At 47.2% G+C, this 27033-nt stretch overlaps 1 protein-coding gene across 17 annotated transcripts in view; it reads left to right on the forward strand.

Annotated features, from left to right (window-relative positions):
- The first annotated feature begins 8287 nt into the window (after positions 1-8287).
- Positions 8288-27033, forward strand: part of PRPSAP2 (phosphoribosyl pyrophosphate synthetase associated protein 2) — a 43739-nt gene continuing 24993 nt past the window's right edge. For 8 of the 17 annotated variants that reach the window (XR_003791920.1, XR_003791918.1, XR_003791917.1 and 5 more), the window contains exons 1-6: positions 13069-13442; positions 13684-13834; positions 14728-14780; positions 17528-17594; positions 21278-21450; positions 23619-23734. Coding sequence is in view for 13 of the 17 variants with exons in the window: in XM_029211653.1 (XP_029067486.1) it covers positions 13716-13834; positions 14728-14780; positions 17528-17594; positions 21278-21450; positions 23619-23734 (528 nt within the window). In the remaining 4 variants the exon portion in view is untranslated. Of the gene's footprint in view, positions 8417-8517; positions 9037-9064; positions 10145-13068; positions 13443-13683; positions 13835-14702; positions 14781-17527; positions 17595-21277; positions 21451-23618; positions 23735-27033 lie in introns of those variants that run through there. The other 9 variants (XM_029211656.1, XM_029211655.1, XM_029211661.1 and 6 more) reach the window with 9 other exon arrangements.

The following is a 27033-nucleotide window of genomic DNA, read 5'->3' on the forward strand; positions in this document are numbered from 1 at the left end:
GCCATTAAGCAATCACTCCCCTTTTGCCCTCCTCCCAGCTCCTGGCAACCATCAATCTGCCTCTGTCTCTATGGATTTACGTATCCTGGACGTTTCATGTCAACGGAATCATACAGTATGTGGCCTTTTATGTCTGGCTTCTCTCACTGAGCTTCATGTTTCTGAGGTTCATCCATGCTGTGTCTTGTGTCGTAGTCTCTTCCTTTTATTGGATGAATAATATTCCCTTGTGCGGGGGCTTCTCTGGTGGCACAGTGGTTAAGAGTCCGCCTGCCAATGCAGGGGACATGGGTTCAAGCCCTGGTCCGGGAAGATCCCACATGTCGCAGAGCAACTAAGCCCGTGCACCACAACTCCTGAGCCTGCACTCTAGAGCCCGCGAGCCACAACTACTGAGCCCACGTGCCACAACTACTGAAGCACACGCGCCTAGAGCCCGTGCTCTGCAACAAGAGAAGCCACGACAATAAGAAGCCCGCGCACCGCAACGAAGAGTAGCCCCCACTCGCCGCAACTAGAGAAAGCCCGCGCATAGCAACGAAGACCCAACACAGCCAAAAATAAAAGCAAATATAAAGAATTAAATGTATTAAAAAATAACATTCCCTCGTGTGTAGACACCACACGTGTTTATCCTTTCATCTGTTGATGGACATTTGGGCTTTCTCCCCCTTTGGTTATTATGAATAATACGGCTTTTCACGTGTGTATACAAGTATTTGTTTGAGCATCTGTTTTCAGTCCTTTTGGGTAGATGCCCAGGAGCACAACCGATGAGTCACATGGCAGCTCTATATTTGACTTTTTGAGGAACTGCCAAGCTGTTTCTGAATGGCTGCATCATTTTACATCGCCACCAGCAATGTAGAAGGGTTCCAATTTCTCCACAACCTCACCAATACTTGTTATCTTTTTTTAATAAATTTATTTATTTATTTATCTTTGGCTGTGTTGGGTCTTCATTGTTGCACACGGGCTTTTCTCTAGTTGCGGCGAGCAGAGGCTACTCTTCATTGTGGTGCACGGGCTTCTCATTGTGGTGGTATCTCTTGTTGAAGAGCACGGGCTCTAGGCTCACGGCTTCATTTGTTGTGGCTCATGGGCTCAGTAGTTGTGGCTCGTGGGCTCTAGAGCGCAGGCTCAGTAGTTGTGGCACACGGGCTTAGTTGCTCCGCGGCATGTGGGATCTTCCCAGACCAGGGATCAAACCCGTGTCCCCTGCATTGGCAGGTGGATTCTTAACCACTGCACCACCAGGGAAGTCCTTTCTGGTTTTTTTAAAGTACTTTCATTAAGGCCAACCTAGCAGGTGTGAAGTGAACCTTAGTATTGATTTTTAAGGGTGCTTATACAGTCCAGATGTAAGTCCTTTGTCACATATACGTATTGTGAATACTTCCTCTCAGTCCGTGCCTTTTGATGATAGGCAGGGTTTTGTTTGTTTTTTAATTGAATGTATTTAATCCTTACAAAGACTCTGCACTATTTTATTTCATTCTGACACACATCAGACTTATTGCAGCCTGCTTTATGTCAGAGGTATGTGAAAAAGTGGCACATAAATGAAATGTAAATGAGTTAGCCCTCCATGGGTGGGCATTTATACAACTGTAATACACTATCTAAATGGGAAAGATTCCAGGGTGTGTGAGACATCCATGTGAATACTGAGTCACATCTGTGTAAGGGTGAGTGTGTGACTTATGATTGGGTGTGCCATCCACGTGGGGGACCTTTGAGCGTGTGTGATGTCTGTGTGTATGTGTGACACTGGAGTCCCTCATCATAGATTGGAAAGGACCCTGGACCAGCCCGGACTTCTCCCCCACTGAGGCCAGTTCTAGATGAGCCTGCAAGTGAGGGCAGCCCTGTTGCCATCACATGGGTGGAGCTTGTCTCAGAATAAAGCCATAGAAGTCAAGGGAGCAGACAGAGCTTCAAGATAGAGAAAGACAAAAGTCTGGGGTCGTGGAGCCCAGGATCCAGCCATACCTGAACCTTCACCCTGGGCCCTTGAGTTACATAAACCGATCAGTCCCTGCTCCTTTATTTGTAGCTGGTGTGAATCGTGTTTCATTGCAAGAGTCCTGACTAATATAAACACTTATGATGGGATGCGAATGGGGAAAAACTTCTTTCTGTTTGCTTCCACCTCCATCAAATACAGAACATGAATGCGTGGCAAGAGCCCAGGAAGAAGTGAAGGAGGTGGCCGGCTTCACTCCTGGGAGGGAGGCACCAGGAAGTGAGGGCACCGAGGCAGGTGTAGCACCACCAGGTGGGCCCCCTCCCTCCGTTTCCTTTGGAGGGGCTTCTAGTGAAGGGGGAGGAGAAGCTGCCAGGAGGATGGTGGCAAAGGGGGTCTCCAGCTGGTGCAGTGGCAGGGCAGGTGGGGGAGGGGGTCAGGAGGCCCTAAGACGCAGCTCAGGATGCCCCTTCCTGGACCTAGAGGGAGGGACCTGGAGGGCTGAGCCTGAGAAATAGGGTTTGGGGAGTGTTTGTTGTGACTCCAGGCTGGGAGGGACCCAGTGGAGTTGAGTTGGGAGGTGGCTCGTGGCGGATTATCAGCCTTCAACTCTGCACTTTCCATCATGGGGGTAATGTTTTAAAACGGTCCTGGCAGCTAGGGTGCTGCCGTCGCTCAGCTCAGTGCCAGCCACGTGCTGAGGGGGACAGCTGCAGAGAGTGGGAGGCCAGCAAGAGGCTCGGGTCCCAGGCCTGGGCTGGGCATGGCCAGCAGGAGGAGGCTGCTACAGCCTCACTGCCAGGCTCTGAACACACACTCTCCCACCCCGTCCTCTCAACTGTGCCTGCTTACAGATGAGAAAACGGAAGGCTGGAGAGGAGAAGTGATTTCTAAGGTCCTATGGCTGAAAATGGTCATGATAATATGCAATATTATCATGATCTGTATAATGATGAGTCATATATAGTGATAATAGTAATATCATTCATATATTTACAAAATGTACATTCTATATTTATGTATAGAGAGCTCACCTCTACGGCACAGCTTCTTGGGCACTGAAGCAGAGGCTTTGCTATAACCATGTGGTGGCTCACCTCCCGAGGCGGGTGCCCTGTTGTCTCTGCTGTAGCCCGGCTCTAACTGGGCCAGGCATGCACTAAGTTCTCAATATTTGCTGAGTGAGTGAATGGAGATGAAGTTCACCTAGCAAGGTGGCCAGGGCAGCTACAGGCAGCTGGATGTGGAGAAATAATTGTAAATGCCCAGGAAACATTGACCATCCGCTCGGCCAAGTGAAAGAATGGCTAGTGCCTAGTGTCGGTGGGGATGAGGGGAAAAGGGCACTCTTCACCTTTCTGGCAAGAATGTAAATTGGTACAAAATTTCTGGGGAACAAAATTGTGAAAGGGCATATCCTTTGACCAAGCAAGTTCACTTCTAGAAATTTAGTGAGAGAAAATACTTAAAAAATTTTTTTAAATGTATATTTTTACCAAAGTATAGTTGATTTACAATATTGTGTTAATTTCTGTCGTACAGAAAAGTGACTCAGTTATATATATATATATATATATATACACATTCTTTTCCGTGTTCTTTTCCATTATGGTTTATCCCAGGATAGTGAATACAGTTCCCTGTGCTACACGGTAGGATCTCGTTGTTTATCCATCCTATATATGATAGTTTGCCTTTGCTAATCCCAAACTCCCAGTCCATCCCTCCCCCACCCCCTCTCCCCCTTGGCAACCGCAAGTTTGTTCTCTATGTCTGTGAGTCTATTTCATAGATAGGTTCATTTGTGCCATATTTTAGATTCCACATACAAGTGATATCATATGGTATTTGTCTTTGAGAGAAAATACTTGAGCAAAGGTGCAAAGACAGGTGTGTCTATTAGTAAAAAGTGCCCAGAATTGGAGATGGGTTAAAAATGTCAGGGTGCCTCCATATCACAACGGCTCACGGTAAGTGTGGCTGTAGTGAGAGGTTAGCACCTGTGTGCCAGGTGACAGCTCATTTGGATATCACCACAACCCTGTAAGGTGGAAGCTGTGGTCATTCCCATCTTATAGGTGAGGAAGCCAGTGCAGAGGGGTAAAGGAGGTCACACACCCAGTGAGTAGAGGAAAAGGAATTTGGATACAGGCCGTCTGGTTCCTAAGTCTCTGCTCTTTACTCCATTGTACGTGCGATGATGACATTGACCTAATTCATTAACATGAACCGTGTCCACAATAAATTGTTAAGTGGAGGGGCTTCCCTGCTGGCGCAGTGGTTAAGAATCTGCCTGTCAATGCACGGGAAACGGGTTCGAGCCCTGTTCCGGGAAGATCCCATATGCTTCGGAGGAGCTAAGCCCTGTGCGCCACAACTACTGAGCCTGCGCTCTAAAGCCCGCGAGCCACAGTGACTGAGCCCACTTGCCACACCTACTGAAGCTCGCGTGCCTAGAGCCCGTGCTCCGCAACAGGAGAAGCCACCGCAATGAGAAGCCCGAGCACAGCAATGAAGAGTAGCCCCCGCTCGCCTCAACTAGAGAAAGCTGCTCGCACACAGCAACGAAGACCCGATGCAACCAAAAATAAATAAATTAAAAAATAATAAATAAATTGTTAAGTGGAATAGGGAGGTTAAAAAAAGTCAAATGCTTATCTCTCCACAGTGAGATAATGGCAAATATCTTTTAAATTTTTTCTTCATGTTTGTTTGAATTTTTTATAACATGTAAATATTACTCATCATGAAAGATAATGAAGCTTTTCTAATGGGGGGGGGTTAAAAAAGGAGAAAATCCAGAGGATGAGGGAAAGAACACAATGTGGGAAACTTCCCAATTTCCCTGTCTAGTGACCAGGCCCCTGGCCTCTGCAGCTTCCAATGGCCAGACAAGCTGCCATCCTCCTCCACTTGCAGGAAAACCAAAGCCTTGTTTATTCATTCCTGATGGCCAGAGACACGAAGGCGGAGAGGCAGCTGCAAAACTCACTGATTCCACGGAAAAGTCATTCCCACCCAGAATCTCCATGCAGCTGCTGATCTCAGTGCCCATTTTTCAGATGGGGAAGCTGAAGCTCAGAGAGGTGCCTTCACTTGAGGTCATTTCTGCAAAGAGGAGGCTGGACGCAGACTGGGGGTTTCTGGCTTACCACTCCACTAAAAACCTTTATAAAACTATAGCAGAGCTTCCCTGATGACGCAGTGGTTGAGAGTCCGCCTGCCGATGCAGGGGACACGGGTTCGTGCCCCGGTCCGGAAAGATCCCACGTGCCGCGGAGCGGCTGGGCCCGTGAGCCATGGCCGCTGAGCCTGCGCGTCCGGAGCCTGTGCTCCGCAACCGGAGAGGCCACAACGGTGAGAGGCCCGCGTACCGCAGGGAAAAAAAAAAAAAAAAAAAAAAAACTATAGCAAAGATGCTTTTCCTTCCTTTAAAAAAAGGTTGAAGGGAAATGTCTTAGGATCAGGTGTCTTGATTCATATTCTATGTGCAGCAGTTTGGCCCTTGAATATGGTCAAGGAGGTGGTACAGGCAAACTGAGCACTTCCATAATATGCAGACCCTGCAAACCTCCAAGTGGGCGGGGGATTATCAAGCTTAGCAATAGGCTAACCACAACCGCATTAGAGTGAAACTGACCCCAGTCTTTAGATTCTGGTTTTGCTCCTTTCTTGCTCATTACCCATAGATGGGTATCAAGATATCTCCAAACTCAGCACCTTAATACAAATATTTATTATCTCTCAATCTTCTGTGGTTTGATTGGGCTCAGCTGGGTGGCTCTCATTTGGCGTCTCTCATAGAGTTGCAGTCAGGTAGTGACTGGGGCTGCAGCCACCAGTGGGTCATCTGGGCTGGATGTCCACCATGGCTCACTCCCATGGCCTAAACCCCAAGGTAAAGAGGAAGGGAGATGAGACATCAGCCTATGGAGGATTTCAAAAGAGTCTTTGGAGAATTGAAAGTGGATGGAGAAGTGGCATCTGGTGTAATAGAGCAAGGGAAACTGTAAGCTAAGTGCCTCCAATGAGGAGAAACTGATTGATTGAGAAACTAACAATTTCATTGCCAAATGATGGGCGCATGGTATGTGGGAGCTAGCTCATACTGGCTCAGCAGAGACGATTTTTAAATTATCAGGAATATTGTCCCTGTGTGGTGAAAATACTATACAATTCTGTGCTACTGCCCTCCTCCTTTCCATGGTGGGGGGTAATTCTGAGATCACCCATGGTACCGACATTTCTTGAGTACCACACTTGTGCCAGGTACTGTGCTGGGTACCTGCAAACAGGGATCAGCAAAAGAGACAAAGGACCTGCCCGTAGGGGCTTATAGTCTATAGGGGCGGGGGTGGGGATATTTATAAAATGACCATCCACATAAACACATAATTAGCGATCATGATAAGCCTAACGAAGGAAAAGTACTTTTTTTTTTTTTTGAGAAGGTGAGTGGTTTGGAGAAGGCTTAAAAATGACAATTGTGCTTAGATGTTTAAGTAGGAGTTAATGAGGGGCGAGGGCAGCAGGAGGAAAAGCATTCCTGGAGGCAGGAACAGCATGTGTACGTGCCCTGCAGTTCAGGGATGGAGGAACAGGCTAGTGGGAAAGAACAACGAGAAGTAAGCAAGGGGACAACACGCAGGCCCCTGGCTTCAGAGGGTGAAGGGAAGGAATTTACGGGCTCCGTAGCCCACTGCGGCGCGAGATTGCGTCTTCTGGTCTCCCATTGGCTCAGCGGCCTGTCCTTGGAGCGAATCAGCGAGCTGAAAGGGATGAGTGGCCCTGATTGGTCAGGTCCAGTCACGTGCAACCTGGAGTGCTGGGTGGAGCCAACGCAGGTTGAAGCCAGGAGGTCGGGTGCGTCAGGGTTGGGTCTGCGCAAAAGCAGTGGGTGAAACCAAATTCCACTTACTGAAGTAAGGGCATTCAGTTTTGTACTCGAATCTGTCTGTGGGCTCACGGGGCTTGTTCTTCACAGAGGTATGACCCCGTGAAGCTGTCAGGCAAAGGAAATGTCTTAAATGACTCCATTTGAGTCCGGCCGCTTCTAGCTGGCCGTGCCACCCCTCACGAACGATTTCAAGCCTCACTCTAGTGAAAAATCCAAAGCAGAACTGGAGCTGCGATGTGGTATAGGGTCTAGCTTAGTGCAGACCGTGATGCCAGACTGCCTGGGTTGAAGTTCTTGTCCATGTTTGTTTGTCCTTAGGCAAGTTATTGATATTTAACATCAGGGTGTCAGTTCCCACAACTATTAAAATGGAGATAATAATAACACCTACCTCATAGTTCTGTGAGGATTAAATAAGTTACAGTTAATATATGTTAAGCACTTGGCCTGACACATGGTAAGTGCTCCATACGTGTTTCTATTATTATGTTTTATATATATATTAAACATACTTAAATATAAGGAATTCAGGCAAGCACCAATTCCTTACTTTGTGATAAAAGAAGAAAGAGCAACAAAGCAAATAATAGTAATAATAACAACTGAGGGCTTACTATGCACCAGAAACTGTTTTGGAAGCTCCGCAGGTGTTATTTTACTGAATCCTCACAGCAACCCCTGAGATGGGTGCTACTATCATCTCCATTTTTCAGCTGAGGAAATTGAGGCTCAGGGAGGTGAAGTGACATTGCCCAAAGTTACAGGCCAGTAAAGACTTGAACCCAGACATTTGTAATTCCAGACATCAAAGTCCGCAGTCGTGGGCTTCCCTGGAGGCACAGTGGTTAAGAATCCGCCTGCCAATGCAGGGGACACGGGTTCGAGTCCTGGTCTGGGAAGATCCCACATGCCCGCGGAGCAACTAAGCCCGTGCGCCACAACCACTGAGCCTACGCTCTAGAGCCGGAGAGCCACAACTACTGAGCCAGCATGCCTAAAGCCCGTGCTCCGCAACAGAGAAGCCACCGCAATGAGAAGCCCGCGCACCACAAGGAAGAGTAGCCCCCACTCACCGCAACTAGAGGAAGTCCGTGCGCAGCAACGAAGACCCAACGCAGCCAAAAATAAATAAATAAATTTGTTTAAAAAAAAAAAGTCCGCCCTCGGGTTCTCGAGGCTCAGCCCCGCCCCTCCCCGCCCCTCGCCCCGTCCCTCGCCCCGCCTGGCCCCACCCCTCCAGTCAGCCCCGCCCCACTCATGGCCTCGCCCCGCCCATGGCCCCGCCCCTCGTCCGGCCTGGGGTATTCCAGCTAGACTAGAAGGCCCCGCGCCTCCCCTCTGTGGGCGCCTTCCCTGCCCCGCCCCTCACACGGATGGTCCCTCCCGAGGCCCCGCCCCCTCGAGCGGCCCCGCCCACAGGCCTCGCAGTCGCTGCGGACGCAGTTCTCGGGTTTGAGTCGCCATTTTGCTCTTGGAGAGGCGGCCGGTGCTTCGGCGCTTTCCTCATTCGGCAGCGGAGGCTGCGGCGGGGCCGGGGCTGGGGTCGGGGCCAGGTAGGCGGGCGGGAGCCGGCGACGGTGGTGGCGCGGCCGGCGGGCCGGCCCTGCGGGGCACAGGTGCAGGGGCGGGGGGCTCGGCGGGGACCCGGCCGCGCGCAGCCCTCAGCCCGGTCCGGTTCGTAGGCGTCCGCGGGCCTGGCGCGCGGCCCGTCCGGCCGGTACGGGACCTGCGGCTGCGGGCGGAAGCCCAGCCTCACGCGCAGACTGACATCCCTGGCGGTGCTGGGCTGGCCTTGCGGCGCGGGCCTTTCTGTTGCCCCGCGGAGCTTGAGTGAGGACAGGGATGTAGCTCTAAGGCTTTTTTCTTCTTTTTAAATGGTTTCCAGCAGTACTGCACAGTGATGATACCGACTTTTCCCACCTTTTATTAATATTGACGCGGTTTGGGTGTTTAGCTTTTGCAAGGAATGGGAAATTCGGGATGGGGATTTGGGGTGTGAGAAAATGTGATTTATAATGTTTAAAACTGTTCCATGCACAAATGTAAGTGATTCACCCACATTATTGAACCCCACGAAGTCCTACCCTTCTTGTCCATATTCCTATCCCGACCTCGTCTGTACCATTATTACCCAGCTTGGGTTGGAGGAGATGCAGTTCTGCTCTTACTTAACGTAAGCACTTTCGTACAGTCCCGGATATTTACCGTTTTTATTGTATTGAATGTATATTCAGAGTTTTACTTAATTACCCCATTATGTAACTTTTGCATATGTTCAGTGTTCCTCCTCTTAGAAAAACCATGCAGTGACCGTCATTGAGCTTTTCCTTTCTTTCCGTAAGATAAATTCTCCAAAGGGGAAATACTGAATCAGAGTTATGTGTACTTTCTTTGACACGTGATATAAATTGTTTTCCAAACAAGGCGTGTTTACTACGCACATTTTTCTAAATCTGGGTGTTTGTCGGGCTTGCCCCCTGAAATGCGGGGTGTCAGGTCACTCTCCGTGGTGTTGGGAGACTGTCTGCTGCTTCCAGGTGGGCAGCCTTGAGGAGGTGTCTTCATCTTCAAGCGTCACTTATCCCGTGTCTCAAAGGGGACTTGTAGTACCTGCTTTATTGAGTTGTCATAAGAATTCACAGCGCTCAGAAAATGGTATTTAGCCGAAAGAAAACATTCTGATGAAGCGATAGCCAGGTGCCTGGGATCATAGAGGCCTGGAGGATTAATTACATCTAGGCTTCACCCTTCTAATTCTCTTCAATACTGACTCCCAAAAACCGAATTTTCTTTGAGTGAGGTACATCACTAATAAAAATAATAATTCTTTATACTTTCTGACACCTTTTAGTTTGCAGACTTCTTTCAACTCCATGTGTTAATCATTGCAACTCAGTGAGGTCAGGCTTTATTCCACAAACATTTGTTATTTGACGAACATTTGTTAAGCCTCTCCCTCTGCCAGGTACTATTCTAGGCCCTGGGTGTACAGCAGAGAAAATAATAGTGGAAAAAATCTCTGCTGTCCTGGACCTTAAATTCTGGTGAGGGTTTTTTTGTTTGTTTGTTTGTTTGTTTGTTTTTAGGGAAGCTGTTTTTAACCAAGCATCTATCTCTGCTGTCAGGAAGGGGAAGGCCAAGGACTCGTAGCTGGTAACCAGGAGAGGCAAATCAGGTCTTCACACTGTGACTCCAGCCATCTTTAGATGGCAGGTATTTGCACAGCAGACGCACTAGATGGAAAGCAACCCACTTTGATGCCAGCCTTACTCATCTGAGATGTGCGTGAGTCGTTTTGAAATGACTGCCAGCACTTGCAAAGCGAGTGGTCTTTCAGAGTGGTTTCCTTCATGAGACTTTTCATAAGGTTCTGAAATTCTCTGAAAAGGCTGTGGTTTCATGTGTTGTATATAATTCTCACACATTCTAGAGTGAATTTAGGATAAATGTAAAAGCAACTGTAGTTTATGGGGGGAAGATGGGAATGTTCTCTTTACTCTCCATTTCACACTATAGCCTTGTAGTAATGAGCCTTCTGCCAGCCCCATGCTGGTGACTATCTTGTTTACGAGGAGAATCTTTAAAACTCTTTTCTTAAAGCTTGGTAAAGAGCACAACTTGAATTTCCAATAGGAAAAGGAGAACTAAAACTAGCAACTAGTTTTATTGTTTGACCGACTTGTGAGATGGGTAGTCACAGAACATGACTATACTGATGACTGTTTCCAAAGGGACTCCCAGCCTGTGCCATTTTGAGGGCTTAGCTTAGGTTTCCATTATTGAAACCTGGTATCTGGAGACTGAAACCCTAGAGACCATAGTCAGTGATGAAGGACATTTAAACCATGACCATTAATGAAAGGTCCCAGGAAAAGAGAATACACAGAGGCAGGTCAAGGACTGCCCTGGGGAGAAGGAATTTGGGGTTTCCTGTAAATCTTCAAAGAAAGGACAAGGCTCAGGATGGGGGGACTGCTGGGAGAGGAATCTGCGTGTTCTAAGGCTGGACCCTCAGGATGTGGGCATCAGGCCCGGGGCTGTTCAGGTATCTGGAGTGGCTCCTTGGTAGGAGTCCTAGAGATGGACTGAGTTACTTCCAAGATCTCTTCCTTCCCCTCAGTTTGATTCTCAGTGTCCTCTCAAGAACGTCCTCTCAAGAACACTGTTGTCCTTTAAGAAGCTTCTTAATTTGAAGGTTAGGGGATGTAGAAAAGTGGCCATCCCGTGCATATTATGTCCTCGTTCGGTAGATAACCAAAGTATTAACGAGTTGACTCACCAGAGCTTCCGTTTACCGTGCGTGTCCTGTATGTGGGGCAGTGTGTTAAGTGCCGTATGGTGGCCCTGGAAGGTCAGTATTCGCGGTTGCATGGATGAGGGGGCGGAAGCTGAGAGTGACTAATTTATGTGAGGCCTCACAGTGAGTTAAGGGGAAGTAGGAGCTGAGATGCAAACCTGGGTTTGACTGCAAAGCCTGTATTCATAACTACAGGAGAATGAGTTTTATTTTTGTTGTGGTTTCCGTTTCCAGACTCTGTTCCTAAACACAGGCGTAGAAGAGTTGAGAGGTGGTGTTAGAAGACACCTAGGATCTCCTCCGATTCTGAGTGTTGATGGTTAAATATTATTTCTTTCCTTTGCACCAGTCACCCTGCCCCACGCTATGCTGTAAAGCTGGCTCGGCACACTTTTTCTGTAGAGGGCCAGGTAATATTTTAGGCTTTGCAGCCCATACTTAACTCTACCACTGCATCCACAGACAGCTTGTTGACAGTGAGCATGGCTGTGTTCCAGTGAGCATGGCTGTGTTCCAGTACAGTTTTATTTACAGAAATAACCTGTTTTGGCCCGTGGGCTGTACTTTGCCGATCCCTGCTCCAAAGCCACTTTCCACGGTACACACCAGTGGTCCTTCTTGGTCTCCTTAGGGCTTTGGCCAGCTGTTCATACATTTCTGTTTGTAATTCATAGGCCTTAGGTCAAGTGCATTGGGGTGGCCTGTGTTTCCCGTGGAGCGATGCCTCTGAGGAGGAAATGTGCTCTCCTAGCCTGCGTGGGGGACCGTGAGTGACCCACTGGCCCCCACTGGTGGTTACTGCAGAGAGAGACACACACACGCATAAGGAGGCCTCTTTGGGTTGGTGACCTGCTGAGTGTGGTGCGCCTGCACCAGGGAACACTGGCAGCAGTTAAAAAGGACATGATGGGTCTATACTTTCTACCTGGGATCTTAAAATATATTGCTTTTTAAAAAAGCAGATTATAAGTAGATTTGTACGATGATCCCTTTTTATGTTAGAAATGATTTTTTATATGTATTTTTTATGGGGATCACATGTGTGAACGTGTAACAGCCTGATGGTGTCTCTTTCAAACTAATAATAAGAACTGTTAGGTCCAAGGACGTGGGTGGGAAGGAGCCTGGGATCGGAGCTAGTGACATTAGCCTAAACTCTCATGTTTCAGTTTTTTTTACAAGGAGAATGTATTTGTTTATTGTGTAATTAAAAGTTAAGAATAGGGGCTTCCCTGGTGGCGCAGTGGTTGGGAGTCCGCCTGCCGATGCAGGGGACACGGCTTCGTGCCCCGGTCCGGGAGGATCCCACATGCCGTGGAGCGGCTGGGCCCGTGAGCCATGGCCGCTGAGCCTGCGCGTCAGGAGCCTGTGCTCCGCAACGGGAGAGGCCCGCGTACCGCAAAAAAAAAAAAATAAATAAAAGTTAAGAATAACAAATAAGATAATTGGCTTCAGCCTTTTGCTCCTGTCCACCAGCCTTCCCAGAGCCACCCACGTAAACATATGACTGGGGAAATGCAGTGGGCTTGCTGGGAAGGCGCCTCCGTCCCCGAAGGCCTAGTAGATTGTTGCTCCTGCATCTAACCCGTGCCTGCCTTTCTCCATAAGGACACTCAGCCCAGAGAGTGCCCAGAGGAGGAGGAGAGCATGGAGGGTCCTGATGACCTGTAGGACAGGCTCGCTCTTTCTTTTTTTTTTTTTTTGTGGTACGCGGGCCTCTCACTGTTGTGGCCTCTCCCGTTGCGGAGCACAGGCTCCGGATGCGCAGGCTCAGCGGCCATGGCTCACGGGCCCAGCCGCTCCGCGGCATGTGGGATCTTCCCGGACCGGGGCACGAACCCGTGTCCCCTGCATCGGCAGGTGGACTCTCAACCACTGCGCCACCAGGGAAGCCCAGGCCAGGCTCTTTCTGTCTGTTCCCTGCTGCTGGTCAGTTGCATGGCTGAGTCACTTTCCTTCAAGGTTATTGTTACCTGGTCAACCTTGTGTTCCAGTTGAGGAAAAATGCAGATGACAAGGTCAGGCTTAGACAGGACCTGGGGCAGCTGCAAGGCCAGGGGGAGGTTTCATGGTGAACAGGCATTACAAGGAAAGCTGGGCATGGATGGATTTTTTATTCATTGTTTAAGGATCAGTCAGTCCTTGTCCTTGCTAATGGCTTTGCCATTTTTCTGTGTGTTAATCCAGGAGGAATTTTGTTGTCAGAGACTAAAAGGAGGTTGTCGTAATTGACTTTAAGCAACAAACAGTAAAACACTGAGCTCTTCAGCTCCACCTTTCTTGTAAGTTTATCATTTATTCCCAGTGGTCATGAAAATAATTGAGTCATGTGATAGCATCTTTCCATAAATTTGGGACCCTAAAACTCAATAGACTTTCTATTTGTCTATGTACATGTTTAATATAAAAGACTCCATCATGGTAAAAACTAATTTCCTTCAGCTTAAGTCACTTGCTATTAAAAAATTTTCAGGTGTATTTCATATCACATGACAGTTCTTAATATATTTTGTATCTTTCCAGGCTCTGAGAATTGGAAAACCAGGAAGGTTTTGATGTTTTGTGTGGCGCCACCTGAATCAGAAGCCAAGATGAACATAACCAAAGGGGGTCTGGTGTTGTTTTCGGCAAATTCTAATTCATCATGTATGGAGCTTTCAAAGAAAATCGCTGAGTGAGTATAATCATAGTGTTAAAACCTGTACTCGTTACGTGGTGTTCTACATTTGATAAGCGGGTCGGCACTGATGGTTAAATTTGAAAGCAGATCTTTTATAGTTAATCTGCTCATCATCTGGGTATTGAAGGCTCACCTTCTTGTAAACTGTTGTCACTCCTACACGTTCTTTCAGCAGACATTTACTGAGTGACTCCTGAGTGCCAGAGATTGTGTTAGGTGCTACATATGTATAGAATTATTTGAGTATAAAGAACAATGAAGGGTATATACTATATGAAGGTACTTTATAGATTACAGTTCAGTATAATTTTAGTTATTTATTAAATAAATATTGAACCCCTGCTGTGTACCAGACCTTGATCTAGATACTGGGGAGTAACAGTGAAGAAGCCAGTCAGAACCCTCCCTTCTTTAGTAGAGGGGCCAGGCAAGAAGCGAGTCAGCCAAACAAACAAACAAGGTCACTTCCGATGGTGGTAAAGCGGGGAGAACGGAGAGGCAAGGGCAGGTTGTTCTGTCTTCGTGCTCACGTGCCTTTAAACCCTGGGGATGGAATGTGAATTGAGAAACCTGAATAGGCACAAGTGAAGGGCTGGGGCAGAGCCCTCCAGGCAGAGGGAACAGCAGGAATGTGGCTGGAGGGCAGGGAGCCCAGGACCCTGGAGAACCAGGACAGTGTTGAGAGGCCTTCTTGGGTTGGCATAGGGTGGGGATGTGATGGGTTAGGTGACCGAACAATTCTACGTCCACTTTAAATCTCGTAATAGGAATACCTCTATTTTTAAAAATTTGTTTTATTTTTATCTATTTCTAAATCATCCTTAATAGTAAAGCTGTTGCATCTGTTCTATTACTTTTTCAGCGTTTTCCGTCTTTCTCTTCTCTAGGCGGCTGGGGGTGGAGATGGGCAAAGTGCAAGTTTACCAGGAGCCTGACAGAGGTGAGTGATCCTGTGCTTTCGTGACGGTGGCCTTTTTGTGGTACATGCCGTGCTGGCCCAGTCCCCCATCCTCCGTAGCTGAAACAGTCGGCCTCAGTGTCCAGTTAGTTCTGCCAGCAGGAAGACAGGCAGGCAAGGTGGGCGAGTGCGGTGTTCCCACTAATACCAGCTCGATAGGGAATTCTGGGGCAGTCACATCTGGGGGCTTAAAGTCTAGTCCTTAGACATCATCCGATAACAACTGCGTGGGTGCGTGAACAAGCTGTTCACCTGAAGGAAGCATTAGCACAGCGCTTGGTTGAATCCGTCCCCTTAGGCGGGGGGCGTATGCCTTGTGTAGCCACAGTATCAGGTGGTGGGTGTTCTTTTCCCCAACCTGCACTGCCTTGGGCTAGACTCCATGATGTCATGTCAGGAAGTGCTTTTTGCTAACTGATTTATGATGTTGTAAAACACCTCAAGTTGTGAAAATCACATGTTATTTAGCCTTTGTACTTTCTGTAGAAATGGCGGATGTTTGAAGTTATTGTAGCAGGAGCGACAGATGACCTGCATAGGTGTGAGAGTCAGAAAACTTCTCCTTGGCAAGTTATTTTAGCTGTCTAAACTGCAAATAATTCGGGCTGTTCTGAGGATTAAGTGGGATAATTTGTGTGCCTAACACAGTTTTTGGCACATAGTAGGCACTCAGTAAACACTGGTTCCCTCTCCTTTTCCACTGCAGGATTTTGTCTAATACTTAAATATTAGAGAATTTATAAGACACTTAGATGAAGAGGCACAAATTTGCTCTTCCCCTATTTATTTCTCCATTACTGCCTCCTCTTCCCTGTCTCCCAATATCCCCCATGTGGCTTCAGTGGGAAAAAAGTATAATTGAGGGAAATATACAGGGAGTTTGGAGAAGATTTTGCTGCTAAAGGAATTGGATGAAGTCCTTTGTCTAGTGTAGAAGGGGGGCTGAGGGAGGCTGGTGGCGGAAGACCCAGGAGGAGCCTGTCCACCCTCTGGGTTCATGAACGAGGGGAAGGAAGCAGGGAGCTAACGTCTCTAGAGTCCTTACCATTACCAGGTACTGAGGAACTGAGTTCAGGGGTGACGTTAGGATCAAGGCCCCAGCGGGAACAGAGTCGGGATTCAAAGATCAATCTCCCTGTCTCTAAAGCTCATTTTGTTTCCATGGTACCACACTTTTTTGTAAACATGTACTCTATTTTTTCCAACGTTTCTAATGAAAATGTTCAAACCTATAAAAAATGTGAAAGAGTAGTGCCATGAATACCCATATGAATGAGTACCACCCAGATTCAGCAGGTGACACTTTGCTGTATGAATGTGTGTTTGTGGGACCATTTGGAACTGAGTTGCAGACATTGACACTTAACCCCTGAATACTTGACCATGTGTCTCCTAAGGAGGACTTTCTCCCATGTAGATACGCTACCATTGTCACATTAAAGAGATTAATGATAATTCTCTATCATCTAATAGCTAATGTACATTCTAATTTTCCTAGTTGTCCTAGCTGGTTTTTGTTTTTATAAATTTATTTGTTTTTTTATTTTTGGCTGCGTGGGGTCTTTGTTGCGGTGCGCAGGCTTCTCACTGCGGTGGCTTCTCTTCTCTTGTTGCGGAGCACAGGCTCTAGGCACATGGGCTCAGTAGTTGTGGCTTGCAGGCTGTAGAAGCACAGGCTCAGTAGTTGTGGCATGTGGGCTCAGTAGTTGTGGCTTGCAGGCTCTAGAGTGCAGGCTCAGTAGTTGTGGCGCACGGGCTTAGTTGCTCCACGGCATGTGGGATCTTCCTGGACCAGGGCTCGAACGCGTGTCCCCTGCATTGGCAGGCGGATTCTTAACCACTGAGCCACCAGGGAAGTCCCTTTTGTTTGTTTTTTAAACCAGGATTCTTGGTTCAAGTGAGGTGTTTTTTTTTTGTTTTTTTTTTTTTGTTGTTTGTTTGTTTTTGCTGAACGCGGGCCTCCCACTGCTGTGGCCTCTCCCGTTGCGGAGCACAGGCTCTGGACGCGCAGGCTCAGTGGCCATGGCTCACGGGCCCAGCTGCTTCGCGGCATGTGGGATCTTCCCGGACCGGGGCATGAACCTGTGTCCCTCGCATCGGCAGGCGGACTCCCAACCACTGCGCCACCAGGGAAGCCCAAGTGAGGTGTTTTTTATACCTCTTTATTCTCTTCTAGACTAGGGCAGTCCCTTCACCTTTTCTTTTTTTCCCCCACAGCACTGACTTTTTGAAGAGTTTGTCTTGTGGAATCTCCCACTCTGGATTTGTCTCATTGTTTCCTTGTGGCTGATCACAAGTTTTTTGAGAGTAGGGATACTGGGCCTTATTTATCTTTACTTTCACAATGTTATTCTAATGTTTGTGCCTAATAGGTTCTTAATTGTTGCTGGTTGAATGAATGAGTCTATCATTTCCTGTAAGGATACGGGGCTCAGAGCAGCCCCAGCACTCGCTGTTTATGTATAGGAAGTGAGGAGGGGATATTTTCTTGTTTTAAGTGACAAGTGTGATTCCTTCTTAAGCATGTCGTATAACTTAACATGTTTAAAAGGTGTGATTAATCGAACTGTGTTCGTTATCCTTCATAGAACTGAAAACCTAGTGAGTGTTGAAACAGTTCCAGTTTCCATATTTTACAATATTGGGGAATGCTGCAGGGGTTTTTTTGTGTGTTTTTTAAAGTTATGTGCCTTGTTCACCCTTCTTCTCTTTTCCCCTTCTCCTGCCAGAAACAAGAGTACAAATTCAAGAGTCTGTGAGGGGGAAAGATGTTTTCATCATCCAAACTGTTTCAAAGTGAGTAACTTATCCAACAGAAATGTTGCTTTCTGGTCTCTGTTTGGGCATGAATGTTTAGAATAATGAGAGTTGCCTAGACAGGGAGAATTACGATTGTTTTAAAATTGCCATGATCTCACTCTGCTAATTTTTCTGACATAGCTGCTGACTTTTTTCGTGTTCTTTCAGTGTTCTCAAGGGTGGGAATAACCAAGTTTTGGGATGGAGGCGCTTAACGATAAGAGAGCCCATTACGTTTGCTCTCAGTAGCCGGAATTTCATAAAATTTGTAGGGAAGCTCTTCTAGTTCCAAAAAAGAAAACAGGCGAGAGGAGAGGAATTTGCTTACTTGGGGTTCTTAAAGCTTTTCCTGCAGATAAGTTAAACGTACTGTCCTGTTGCATAAATTAAAGGAGCTGAGAAGATAGACGGTGTGTTGAAGGCATGTGTGTTCCTGTCTCCTGTGACATTTAATAGCCGCGTGTTCTGGAAATTGTCAAGGTCACAAATGTGTACGCTGGGGATAGAAGATTCAGTGCAGCGAGGGTGTCTGCACCACTCTTTGATTAAATGCCACTCTGTCCACAGGTGTCCCTCAAGGCCTCTATAGATGAAATTTTTAACTCAGTACAATTTTTAATAATGTCTAGAAATCGGTTTGTGTAGTGCAACAGTTTTTAGCCTAGAGATGCCAAAAATTGCCGCAAGCAAAATTTTTGGTTACATGTAAAGCAAATACCAAAGAAAGTGAAGACGAGCCAAACTTTGGGAGAATTTAGACTTGGAACACATGACCTTTCACCTAAAGTTTGAACATCTCTGTCCTGGTCTTTGGTTCATGGGGATGAAATCTCGAAGCCACCTGACTCCTCTGGCAGGAGGAGCCGAAGGTGACCTGTCACTGCATCCCATCGTCCTGGAGCACAAGTGTGCGGGCCTTTGCGGCGGGGCCTTTGCGGCGGGGCCTTTGCGGCGGGGCCCTGGCTTCATGTCTTCCCTCCGCTTAGGGCCCTCAGCAGGGCTGGGCTGTGGGGATGAGAGTTCGTGCTGCCCCTGCTGCCACTCTCTTTCCCGGGCCAGACGCCAGGCTGGTAGAGCGCTCTCCATGCCCACGCCCTCATCAGGGAGGGAAAAGTGCAGAGCGCAGAACAGCTGACTTCCTTCTGGCTCCTGGGTGTTTGCAGTACTTTATACCTTCCATTTCTTTCCATTCATTCATTCATTCCTTCCTTTACATTTATTTTTGGACATTTCGATACTCTTTTCATTCTGCCCCTGCCTCTCGTCAGTTTCTTATTCCTCTAGCCAAAACCATTCCCTTGGCTTCCCTGGTGGCGCAGTGGTTGAGAGTCCGCCTGCCGATGCAGGGGACACGGGTTCGTGCCCCGATCCGGGAAGATCCCACATGCCGTGGAGCGGCTGGGCCCATGAGCCATGGCCGCTGAGCCTGCACGTCCGGAGCCTGTGCTCCGCAACGGGAGAGGCCACAACAGTGAGAGGCCCGCGTACCGCAAAACAAAAAACCATTCCCTTAATTTTCTATACATGCCTCATTTTGGAGTGCTCCAGACTGTGCCATAGGCTTGTCTTGTCCAGGTTGCAGAAAGCTTAGATATTGTGTTCTTTAAGAAACAGTTAACACTGAGATTTGGTGTCGTCAGATACACCTTGTACCTTGTCTTAGTGTAGACTGGTGGTGGGCACTAAAAGTATAAGAAAAATTTTAAATTAAGAAAATTCTGTTCATTAACTTAACTTTTCCTGTAATTCAGACAAGTTATTATTTGAATTTAGTGATGGAAAGCCTTGTACCAGTTCACAGAAAAATGGTGTTCCTGGGAGTATAGTTTGGGACCTTGGTGTAACTTTACATCTGCTGTTGGTTCCCCTACTCTTACCCCCCACACAGAATGCTTTCTGAAAGGTGACTTTAACTCCTCCCATGTCAGGCTTGTTGTTTGGTATCAACAGAGAACCTACTCACCCAGACGTTCCATGTTTCCCTCACTCTCGCACGCAGTCGCTCATTCACAGACATTTACTGAATGTCTGTTATGTGCCAGCCACTGTTACAGGTGTGTGAGATGCGCGAAGGATTAAAATAGTTCACAGATCCTTTGTCCTCATGGAGCCTGTGTTCTAGGACATGCAGGTAACATAATGAATAAATAGACCAAACCACAACAGCCTGGCAAGGAGTCGGACGTGACGGTGGTAAAGGATGGAGAGAGGGCAGGCTGGGGGGGTGACATCTGACAAACACTGCAAGAAGGTACCAGCTGGCGACGAGGGCACTCCAGGCGGGGCAGGGTGCCCTGAGGCGAAGGCCCTCGGGTGGGCGTGAGGACTGGCATGAGGGGAGGGCACGGAGGAGGAGTGCAGGGCAGAGCTGCGGGCGCCAGACCCTGAAGGGGCCTCGGGAGCTGTTGCAGGGCCTTGGCGTCTGCGGGAAACCATCGCTGGCTCCTGAGCAGAGTGCATGATCTGACTTGGACTTTAAGCTCCAGCTGGATGCTGTGCAGAGGGTGGGCTGCAGAGGGACTGCGGGGGGGGTGGGGGGCTGTCACTGTGGGGGGTCGAGGCTTGGCGCCAGGGCAGCAGTGGAGTGGTGGGTTGCTGTCATTGTGGACAGGAGAGCAGTTAAGGATGCCTCTGGGGGTTTTGTCCTGAGTAAACTGCAGGAGCAGCGCTGCCGTCAGCTGAGATAGCAGAGGTTTATGACGAGGCAGGCTTTGCCGGTCAAAGAGCGGTTCAGTTTGGGGTACGTTTTGAGATGTCTTAGCAAGACTTACTAGTGGAATTGTCAAGAAGCAGCTGAATTTGTTAGTCTGGACTTGAGAAGCCTGGGCTGGAGCTATAAATTTGAGTCTCCAGCATTTACAAAGCTCTGAAATTGGATGAGAAGCCCGAGCGAGGGATGAGGGAGGAGAGAGAAGAGGACAAATGATCAGGTGTCGGGGCAGGAAGCTGGGGAGGAGAGGAAGCAGCAGAGGAAACGAAGCGGGGCGGGAGGGGAGCGGTGGGGAAGTGATGGAGTGTGTCAGGGCGAGGATGGAGAGAGGCGGAGTGAGAACCCAGCGTTGGCCTTGGCCACGTGGAGGTCATCTGTGACCTGGATCGGAGCGTGTGTGGGAGAGGATGAGAGAGATGAGTTGGAAGCAAGTGTGGACAACCGTCTTGAGATGTGCTGCCCAGGGGAGCCAAGAAATGGGGCAGTGGGGAAAGTGGCCTGAGCTGCTGTTAATGGGAGAAATGGCCCATCGGTATGAGCAGGGCAGAGTGACACACTGATGGGGTGGCCGGGGGGATTGCTGGAGCCCTGCTTCAGTGGGCAGGGGGGATGGGATCCCTGCGTCACGGGAGGGCTGATTTTAGAGTGACTTTGGTGTGGAAAGTTCGTCTCTGGCTAATGGCTCGGGGCAGGCAGACTTGGGGGCTGCACGCGCATGTGGCAGTGGGGGCCCTGGGCTCTTTTCTGACAGACCCTTTCTCAGTGGAAAAGGAAGTAGGGTCATCGGCTGAGAGGCAGCATGGGGGCGACTGATGGAGGCCCTAGAAGAGAGGGATGTGGTTTCTTTTTTGTGTCTAGAGCCTGTCTCGGTCGAGGCGGGCGTGACACATGGCTAACGCTTAGTTGGAACCAAGAGAGGTTATCGTGTATATAACGTTTCTCCTTGCTGGTTTCTGTCCTTGGGTTCCAGGGATGTGAACACCACCATCATGGAGCTCCTTATCATGGTGTACGCGTGTAAGACCTCCTGTGCCAAAAGCATCATCGGCGTGATCCCCTACTTTCCTTACAGCAAACAGTGTAAGATGAGAAAGAGAGGCTCCATTGTTTCTAAACTGCTAGCTTCCATGATGTGCAAAGCTGGTAAGAAAGGCAGACATTTGACGGTTTATTGGGGGTCTGGGAGTTTTATTTTTACCTGAGAAATTGTAAAGCATTGTCTTAACTAAATTAGAATGTTGAACAGAGTAGAAACAGTGGTACAGCTTTAAGATGGCTAGTTTGTAATTAGAGAGAGTTCTCTCCTGTTCCCAACTCCCTAAACACAAAGCTGATGAGAACAACTTATTTTTTCCTAAATTCTTTGTTTAAAAAATTAATATTGAAATGACAAGTTACAATCATATTTTAGGTTGTTTTTAACGGGGAAGAAGGCATTTGGAATCAACAACTCTAATAACACAGCAACTACTTTCATTTTCGTCTCTTCCCTTTCCCAGTACACACTGGCATACTTTGCAGACCATACAAATTATTTTGTGTTGTGCATTTTTAGGTAGCATCCTAAGTGTCTCCTCCTTGTTTCTAAATAATCTTCAGAGTTGTTACTCTGTGTGTGTGTGTGTGTGTGTGTGTGCGCGCGTCTGCGCCCGCGTGCACGGGTGTGCCTGTGTATGTGTGTATGATTATAGAAGGCATATGTCACAGAGCATTTGCACAGAGAGAAAAGAATGAAAGTCCCCATATCACTACATTTTAACACAGACACTTACTGCAGAATAAATTTTCTACTGTAGCATTTCAAAGAAGGCAAAACCAAAACAAAAAATGAATAAACCTGAACCCCAGCAACCTGAAGAGCACACCCAGTTGAGACTCTGCTGGAGGGAGCAGGCCTGCCCTTCCCGCCTAGGCTTGCTCCTGGGGTGCCACCAGGCCCGCTTTCCTGTTCATTTGGGCAAGTTGTGCTTTAAAAAAATTTTCCAGTTGAATTATATGTATGTTTATATATATATATATTTCCATTTCAAATATCCTTTAAGGAGCCAATGGGATGAAGATTCTTCATTTTTTCGAATTACAGACAGGCCTGTGCAGTTTATCTTAATATATTAAGACAAATACTTGTCTTAATATGGCTTTGTCATGCCTATTGAAAAGACTTAGGGGAGATGAAATCCACTCTCATAGAATTATCAGACATTTCTTCATTGCTATGACCTTGGCTGTTTTAAGACTTTAAATTGATGTGAAAACCATGCATCTCTGTGTAAGAAAAGCCACCCAGTCTTTCCCTTCTGAGGGGGGAAACCCAGTTCCCCACCTCCTCTGAGTTTCCTTTACTCCTCGCAGGGAACACTTCACCTCTGTCACCAAACGTGTAGGCGTTTTCCCCACACCTTGCAATTCTCCAGGGTACCAGCTGGGTGTCGTACAGTTCCACTCTGACACTGTGTACCTGGAGATGGCGTCAGATCCCACGGGTTAAGGGCTCAGTCCCACGTGCCTGCTCCCCTGACCCCCCCAGACGCTCACTGCAAGTCCAGGTTGTCACCTGTGCTGACCAGTTGGCTATAAATCAGAGGTTCCCACGACCTCCTCTTGGGTTCGATTAATTTACTAGAACTCCTCACAGAACTCGGGATCACTGTTCTCTTACTGTTCACTGGTTTATTATAAAACGACATGATAAAGGATCCAGGTGGAAGAGGTGCGTGGGGCAGGGTATGGGGAGGGGCTTATGCCCGTGTTCCCCCGCCTGGAAGCTCCCTGAAGCCCGTGCTGTTGGGACTTTATGGAGGTGTCCTCACAAGGGCGTGCTCGTTCATTAGCTCCATTTCCAGCCCGTCCCCCCTCTCGAGAGTGGGGGTGGGGAGCCTGAAAATCGTGGTGACCGGCCCCCATCCCGGAGCCCATCCTGGGTCGCCTCATTAGAACAAAAGATACTCTTGGTACTCTTATAACTAAGGAATTCATAAGGCTTTCAGGAGCTCTGTGTCAGAGGTGGGGTCAAAGACCAGATATTAGAATAAGAGATGCCCCTGGTGCTCTTAGCACTGAGGGAATGGCAAGGGTTTTAGGAGCTCTGTGCTGGGAACCGGGGGGCAGAGACCAATATTTATATTTTCTTTTATCTCATAATCTCATTGTACTAAAAAAAAATCTGAGAAATAAAGATGCTGAGTTTTTGATGAGAGCAATTTTTAATAGTAATTTATTATATATGGTATCTTGCTTTATGTAGTACTTATTCATACAGTGCAACTGGTTATGAAACTATTTGTGTGTTTGTGTCTGCTTTATTTTCAAAGGTCTGACTCATCTTATTACTATGGATTTACACCAGAAGGAAATTCAGGGCTTCTTCAATATTCCTGTTGATAATTTAAGAGCATCTCCCTTCTTATTACAGTATATTCAAGAAGAGGTGAGCTAGCTCAAACTTTTTAACATTCTGTTTAAGGTTGAAAGATGCATTTCCATTTCCTTGGGCTGTCCATGAAGGATTAAAACTTGATGTATTCTACTTAAAGTACTATTTACTTTATAAATGTAATTCAGTGTATTTTTTTTTCAGTCTGAAATTCTTTTCCCATTTAGATTATTACAGAATACTGAGCAGAGTGCCCTGTGCAGTAGGTCCTTGTTGGTTATCTGTTTTAAATACAGTAGTGTGTATATGTCAATCCCAAGCTCCCAATTAAAGAATTTGAAAAAGAATAGATACCTGTATATGCATAACAGAATCACCCTGCCGTACACCTGAAACTAACACACCATTGCTTTTTTTTTTTTAACATCTTTACTGTAGTATAATCGCTTTACAATGGTGTGCTAGTTTCTGCCTTACAACAAAGTGAATCAGCTATACATATACATACATCCCCATATCTCCTCCCTCTTGCGTCTCCCTTCCACCCTCCCTATCCCACCCCTCTAGGTGGTCACAAAGTACTGAATTCAGTGTATTTTTAAATTCTTAATCTGCAATTTATTTCTTTTGCTAAGCTGTTAAAATTGCTTTTTTTTCTTTTGGATCTCAGGTGCCTAGAGTCACCTAGTCGTGACTGTGACAAATATCTCACTGTCATCATTGGTCCATGGGTGGTCCTGGGCCTCTTTTATGTGTCCCTCTTCCTGCCTTATCTTTGTCCATCCACCTGTAGTCGTCGGCATCTGTGATCCTACCACCCAACAAGAAAACTAGCATCATCATAATAACTTACGTCCACACATGTGGTCCTTTTGTGTCCCATCCCCCTGCCTCCTTCTGCCCAAGGGAACCACTATCCTGAATCTTGTTTCATCTTTCTCTCAATTTCCTTGGTTAAATTTATTCCCAGGTATTTTACTTTTTGGCTCTGTTGTAAATGGAGTTGTTCCTTTTGGATTGTTCACTGCTGGTGAATAGAAATGAAACTGACTTTTGTGTGTTGATCCTGCACCTTTGCTGGACTCATTAGCTCTAATAGTGTTTTGTGTTGTATGTGGATTCTCTAGGGTTTTCTACATGTAAGATCATATGGTCTGTGAATGGACACAGTTTGACCTCTTCCTTTCTAACTTGGGAACCTGTTTTTCTTGTCTGATAGCTGTGGCTAGAGCTTCCAGTACAGTGTTGAGTAGCAGTGTTGAATGTGGGCATCTGTGTCTTGTTCCTGCTCCTAGGTGGAACGCTTTCAGCCTTTCACTGTCAAGTCTGATGTGAACTGTAGGTTTTTCATTAATGCCTTTTATTATGTTGAGGAAGTGCCCTTGTATTCTATTCCTAGTTTTCTGTTTTTATCATGAAAGGGTGTTGGATTTATCAGATGCTTCTTCTGCGTCATTTGAGATGGTCACGTGGATTCTTTTCCTTCATTTTATTTATTTATCTATTTTTTGCGGTACGCGGGCCCCTCACTGCTGTGGCCTCTCCCGTTGCGGAGCACAGGCTCCGGATGCACAGGCTCAGCGGCCATGGCTCACGGGCCCAGCCGCTCTGCGGCATGTGGGATCTTCCCGGACTGGGGCACGAACCCATGTCCCCTGCGTCGGTAGGCAGACTCTTAACCACTGCGCCACCAGAGAAGCCCTCCTTCATTTTATTAATGTGATATATCACAGTGATTGATTCTTCTCATTTTGAATCACTCGTGTTTCTGGGGCAAATCAAACATATGTAATTTTAATATAGTTACATTTGTTATTCTTGGATATAATAGCACTTTTGTGACTCATTATTTAAGAAGCCTTTTTAAATGTTAACTTATAATGCACTTAGCTATTTTGCTTTTTTAGGAACTCTTTTCCTCACGTGAATTATTTGTCTCTTTAATAATTTTTCCAGAGAACGCTTTTAACAGTATTTAAAAGAGAGCAGTTTGTAGATTTCTGAGCAGTTTCTTTCTGTCAAGAGTACAGGCCTTCCCCATCCTCCAGAAACTAACGTAGGCCCTCAGTAGTGAAAATGGGTTGAAGTATTTTTGAAAGGGAACACTAGAAAATATTCTACTTGTTTTTTTAAAGTTATGCACAAGAAACATACAAACTCTAATACATTCAAAAAACAATATGAATGTAATTTACTTGAATATGATTCTCAGTTGAGAGAGAAAGGGTGCGAGAGCACAGCTCCTGTCCTCACAGGAGGAAAAGGGCCCAGGCAGAGGGAGGAGCGTGAGGGCAAGGCTGGGCTTCACACAACATGGTCCCGGGAAGAGCCATCTCGGTGATGCCTCTAGTTTTGGAAGAAATAGAGCAGTCGGTGTACACTTTTTTTTTTTTTTAATTTATTTATGTTATCAATTTATTTTTTTGGCTGCGTTGGGTCTTCGTTGCCGTGCACAGGCTTTCTCTAGTTGCGGCGAGCGGTCTTCATTGTGGTGCGAGGGCTTCTCATTGAGGTGGCTTCCCTTGTTGCAGAGTACGGGCTCTAGGTGTGTGGGCTTCAGTAGTTGCAGCACGTGGGCTTCAGTAGTTGCAGCACACAGGCTCAGTAGTTGTGGCTCGCCGGTTCTCAAGCACGGGCTCAGTAGTTGCGGCGCACGGGCTTAGTTGCTCCGCAGCACGTGGGATCTACCCGGACCAGGGTTCGAACCCATGTCCCCTGCATTGGCAGGCGGATTCTTAACCACTGCGCCACCAGGGAAGCCCTCGGTGTGCACTTTTATAGGCTAATGTTCATCTTTTGGTCTGGGGGATGTTTCCTCTCAAGACACCAGGAGTGCTGTGTGCTGACATCTAGAGACGTACATGGCAAGAGCGACTCTTGAGAGGCCCCTGTGGGCCTGGTGAGTCAAGGCCACAGCACCCTTGGCGCTGATCCAGAGGTCAGGGCAAGGTTATTGCCCTTCATGTAGGCGTCTGCCTTGGTGCAAGGCTGCCTGCCACTTGAAGAATCCCGTCTTAGGTTTCATTGTTGAAAAGAAGTCGGACCTGAACCCTCTTAAACTGCTCATGGTTCAGCAGATATGGGAAGTGGGGTCCTTGTTTCTGATGGTGAGCTAACAGTGGTAACCTCAAGTGTTTTAGTTTTAAATTCTCTGTTCTTCATTCATAGAGGTAAATTAAAACAGCCTATAGAAAATGAAACACTATATGGGAGCTCACTGTTTACTTTTTTATAGTATATATACTTGCTTTATGCCTTTTGTTTTCATGCATTAGAGTTTCTCAGGCAGGTGGTAGATTCACCATATTTTACTGAATCTAAGTTGCCGTCAGTTAAGGTTTATGTTATTCATG

The sequence above is a fragment of the Monodon monoceros genome, unplaced genomic scaffold (genome assembly GCF_005190385.1).
Source record: "Monodon monoceros isolate NGI ecotype Baffin Bay Population unplaced genomic scaffold, NGI_Narwhal_1 Super_Scaffold_9, whole genome shotgun sequence".
Classification (NCBI taxonomy): domain Eukaryota; kingdom Metazoa; phylum Chordata; class Mammalia; order Artiodactyla; family Monodontidae; genus Monodon; species Monodon monoceros.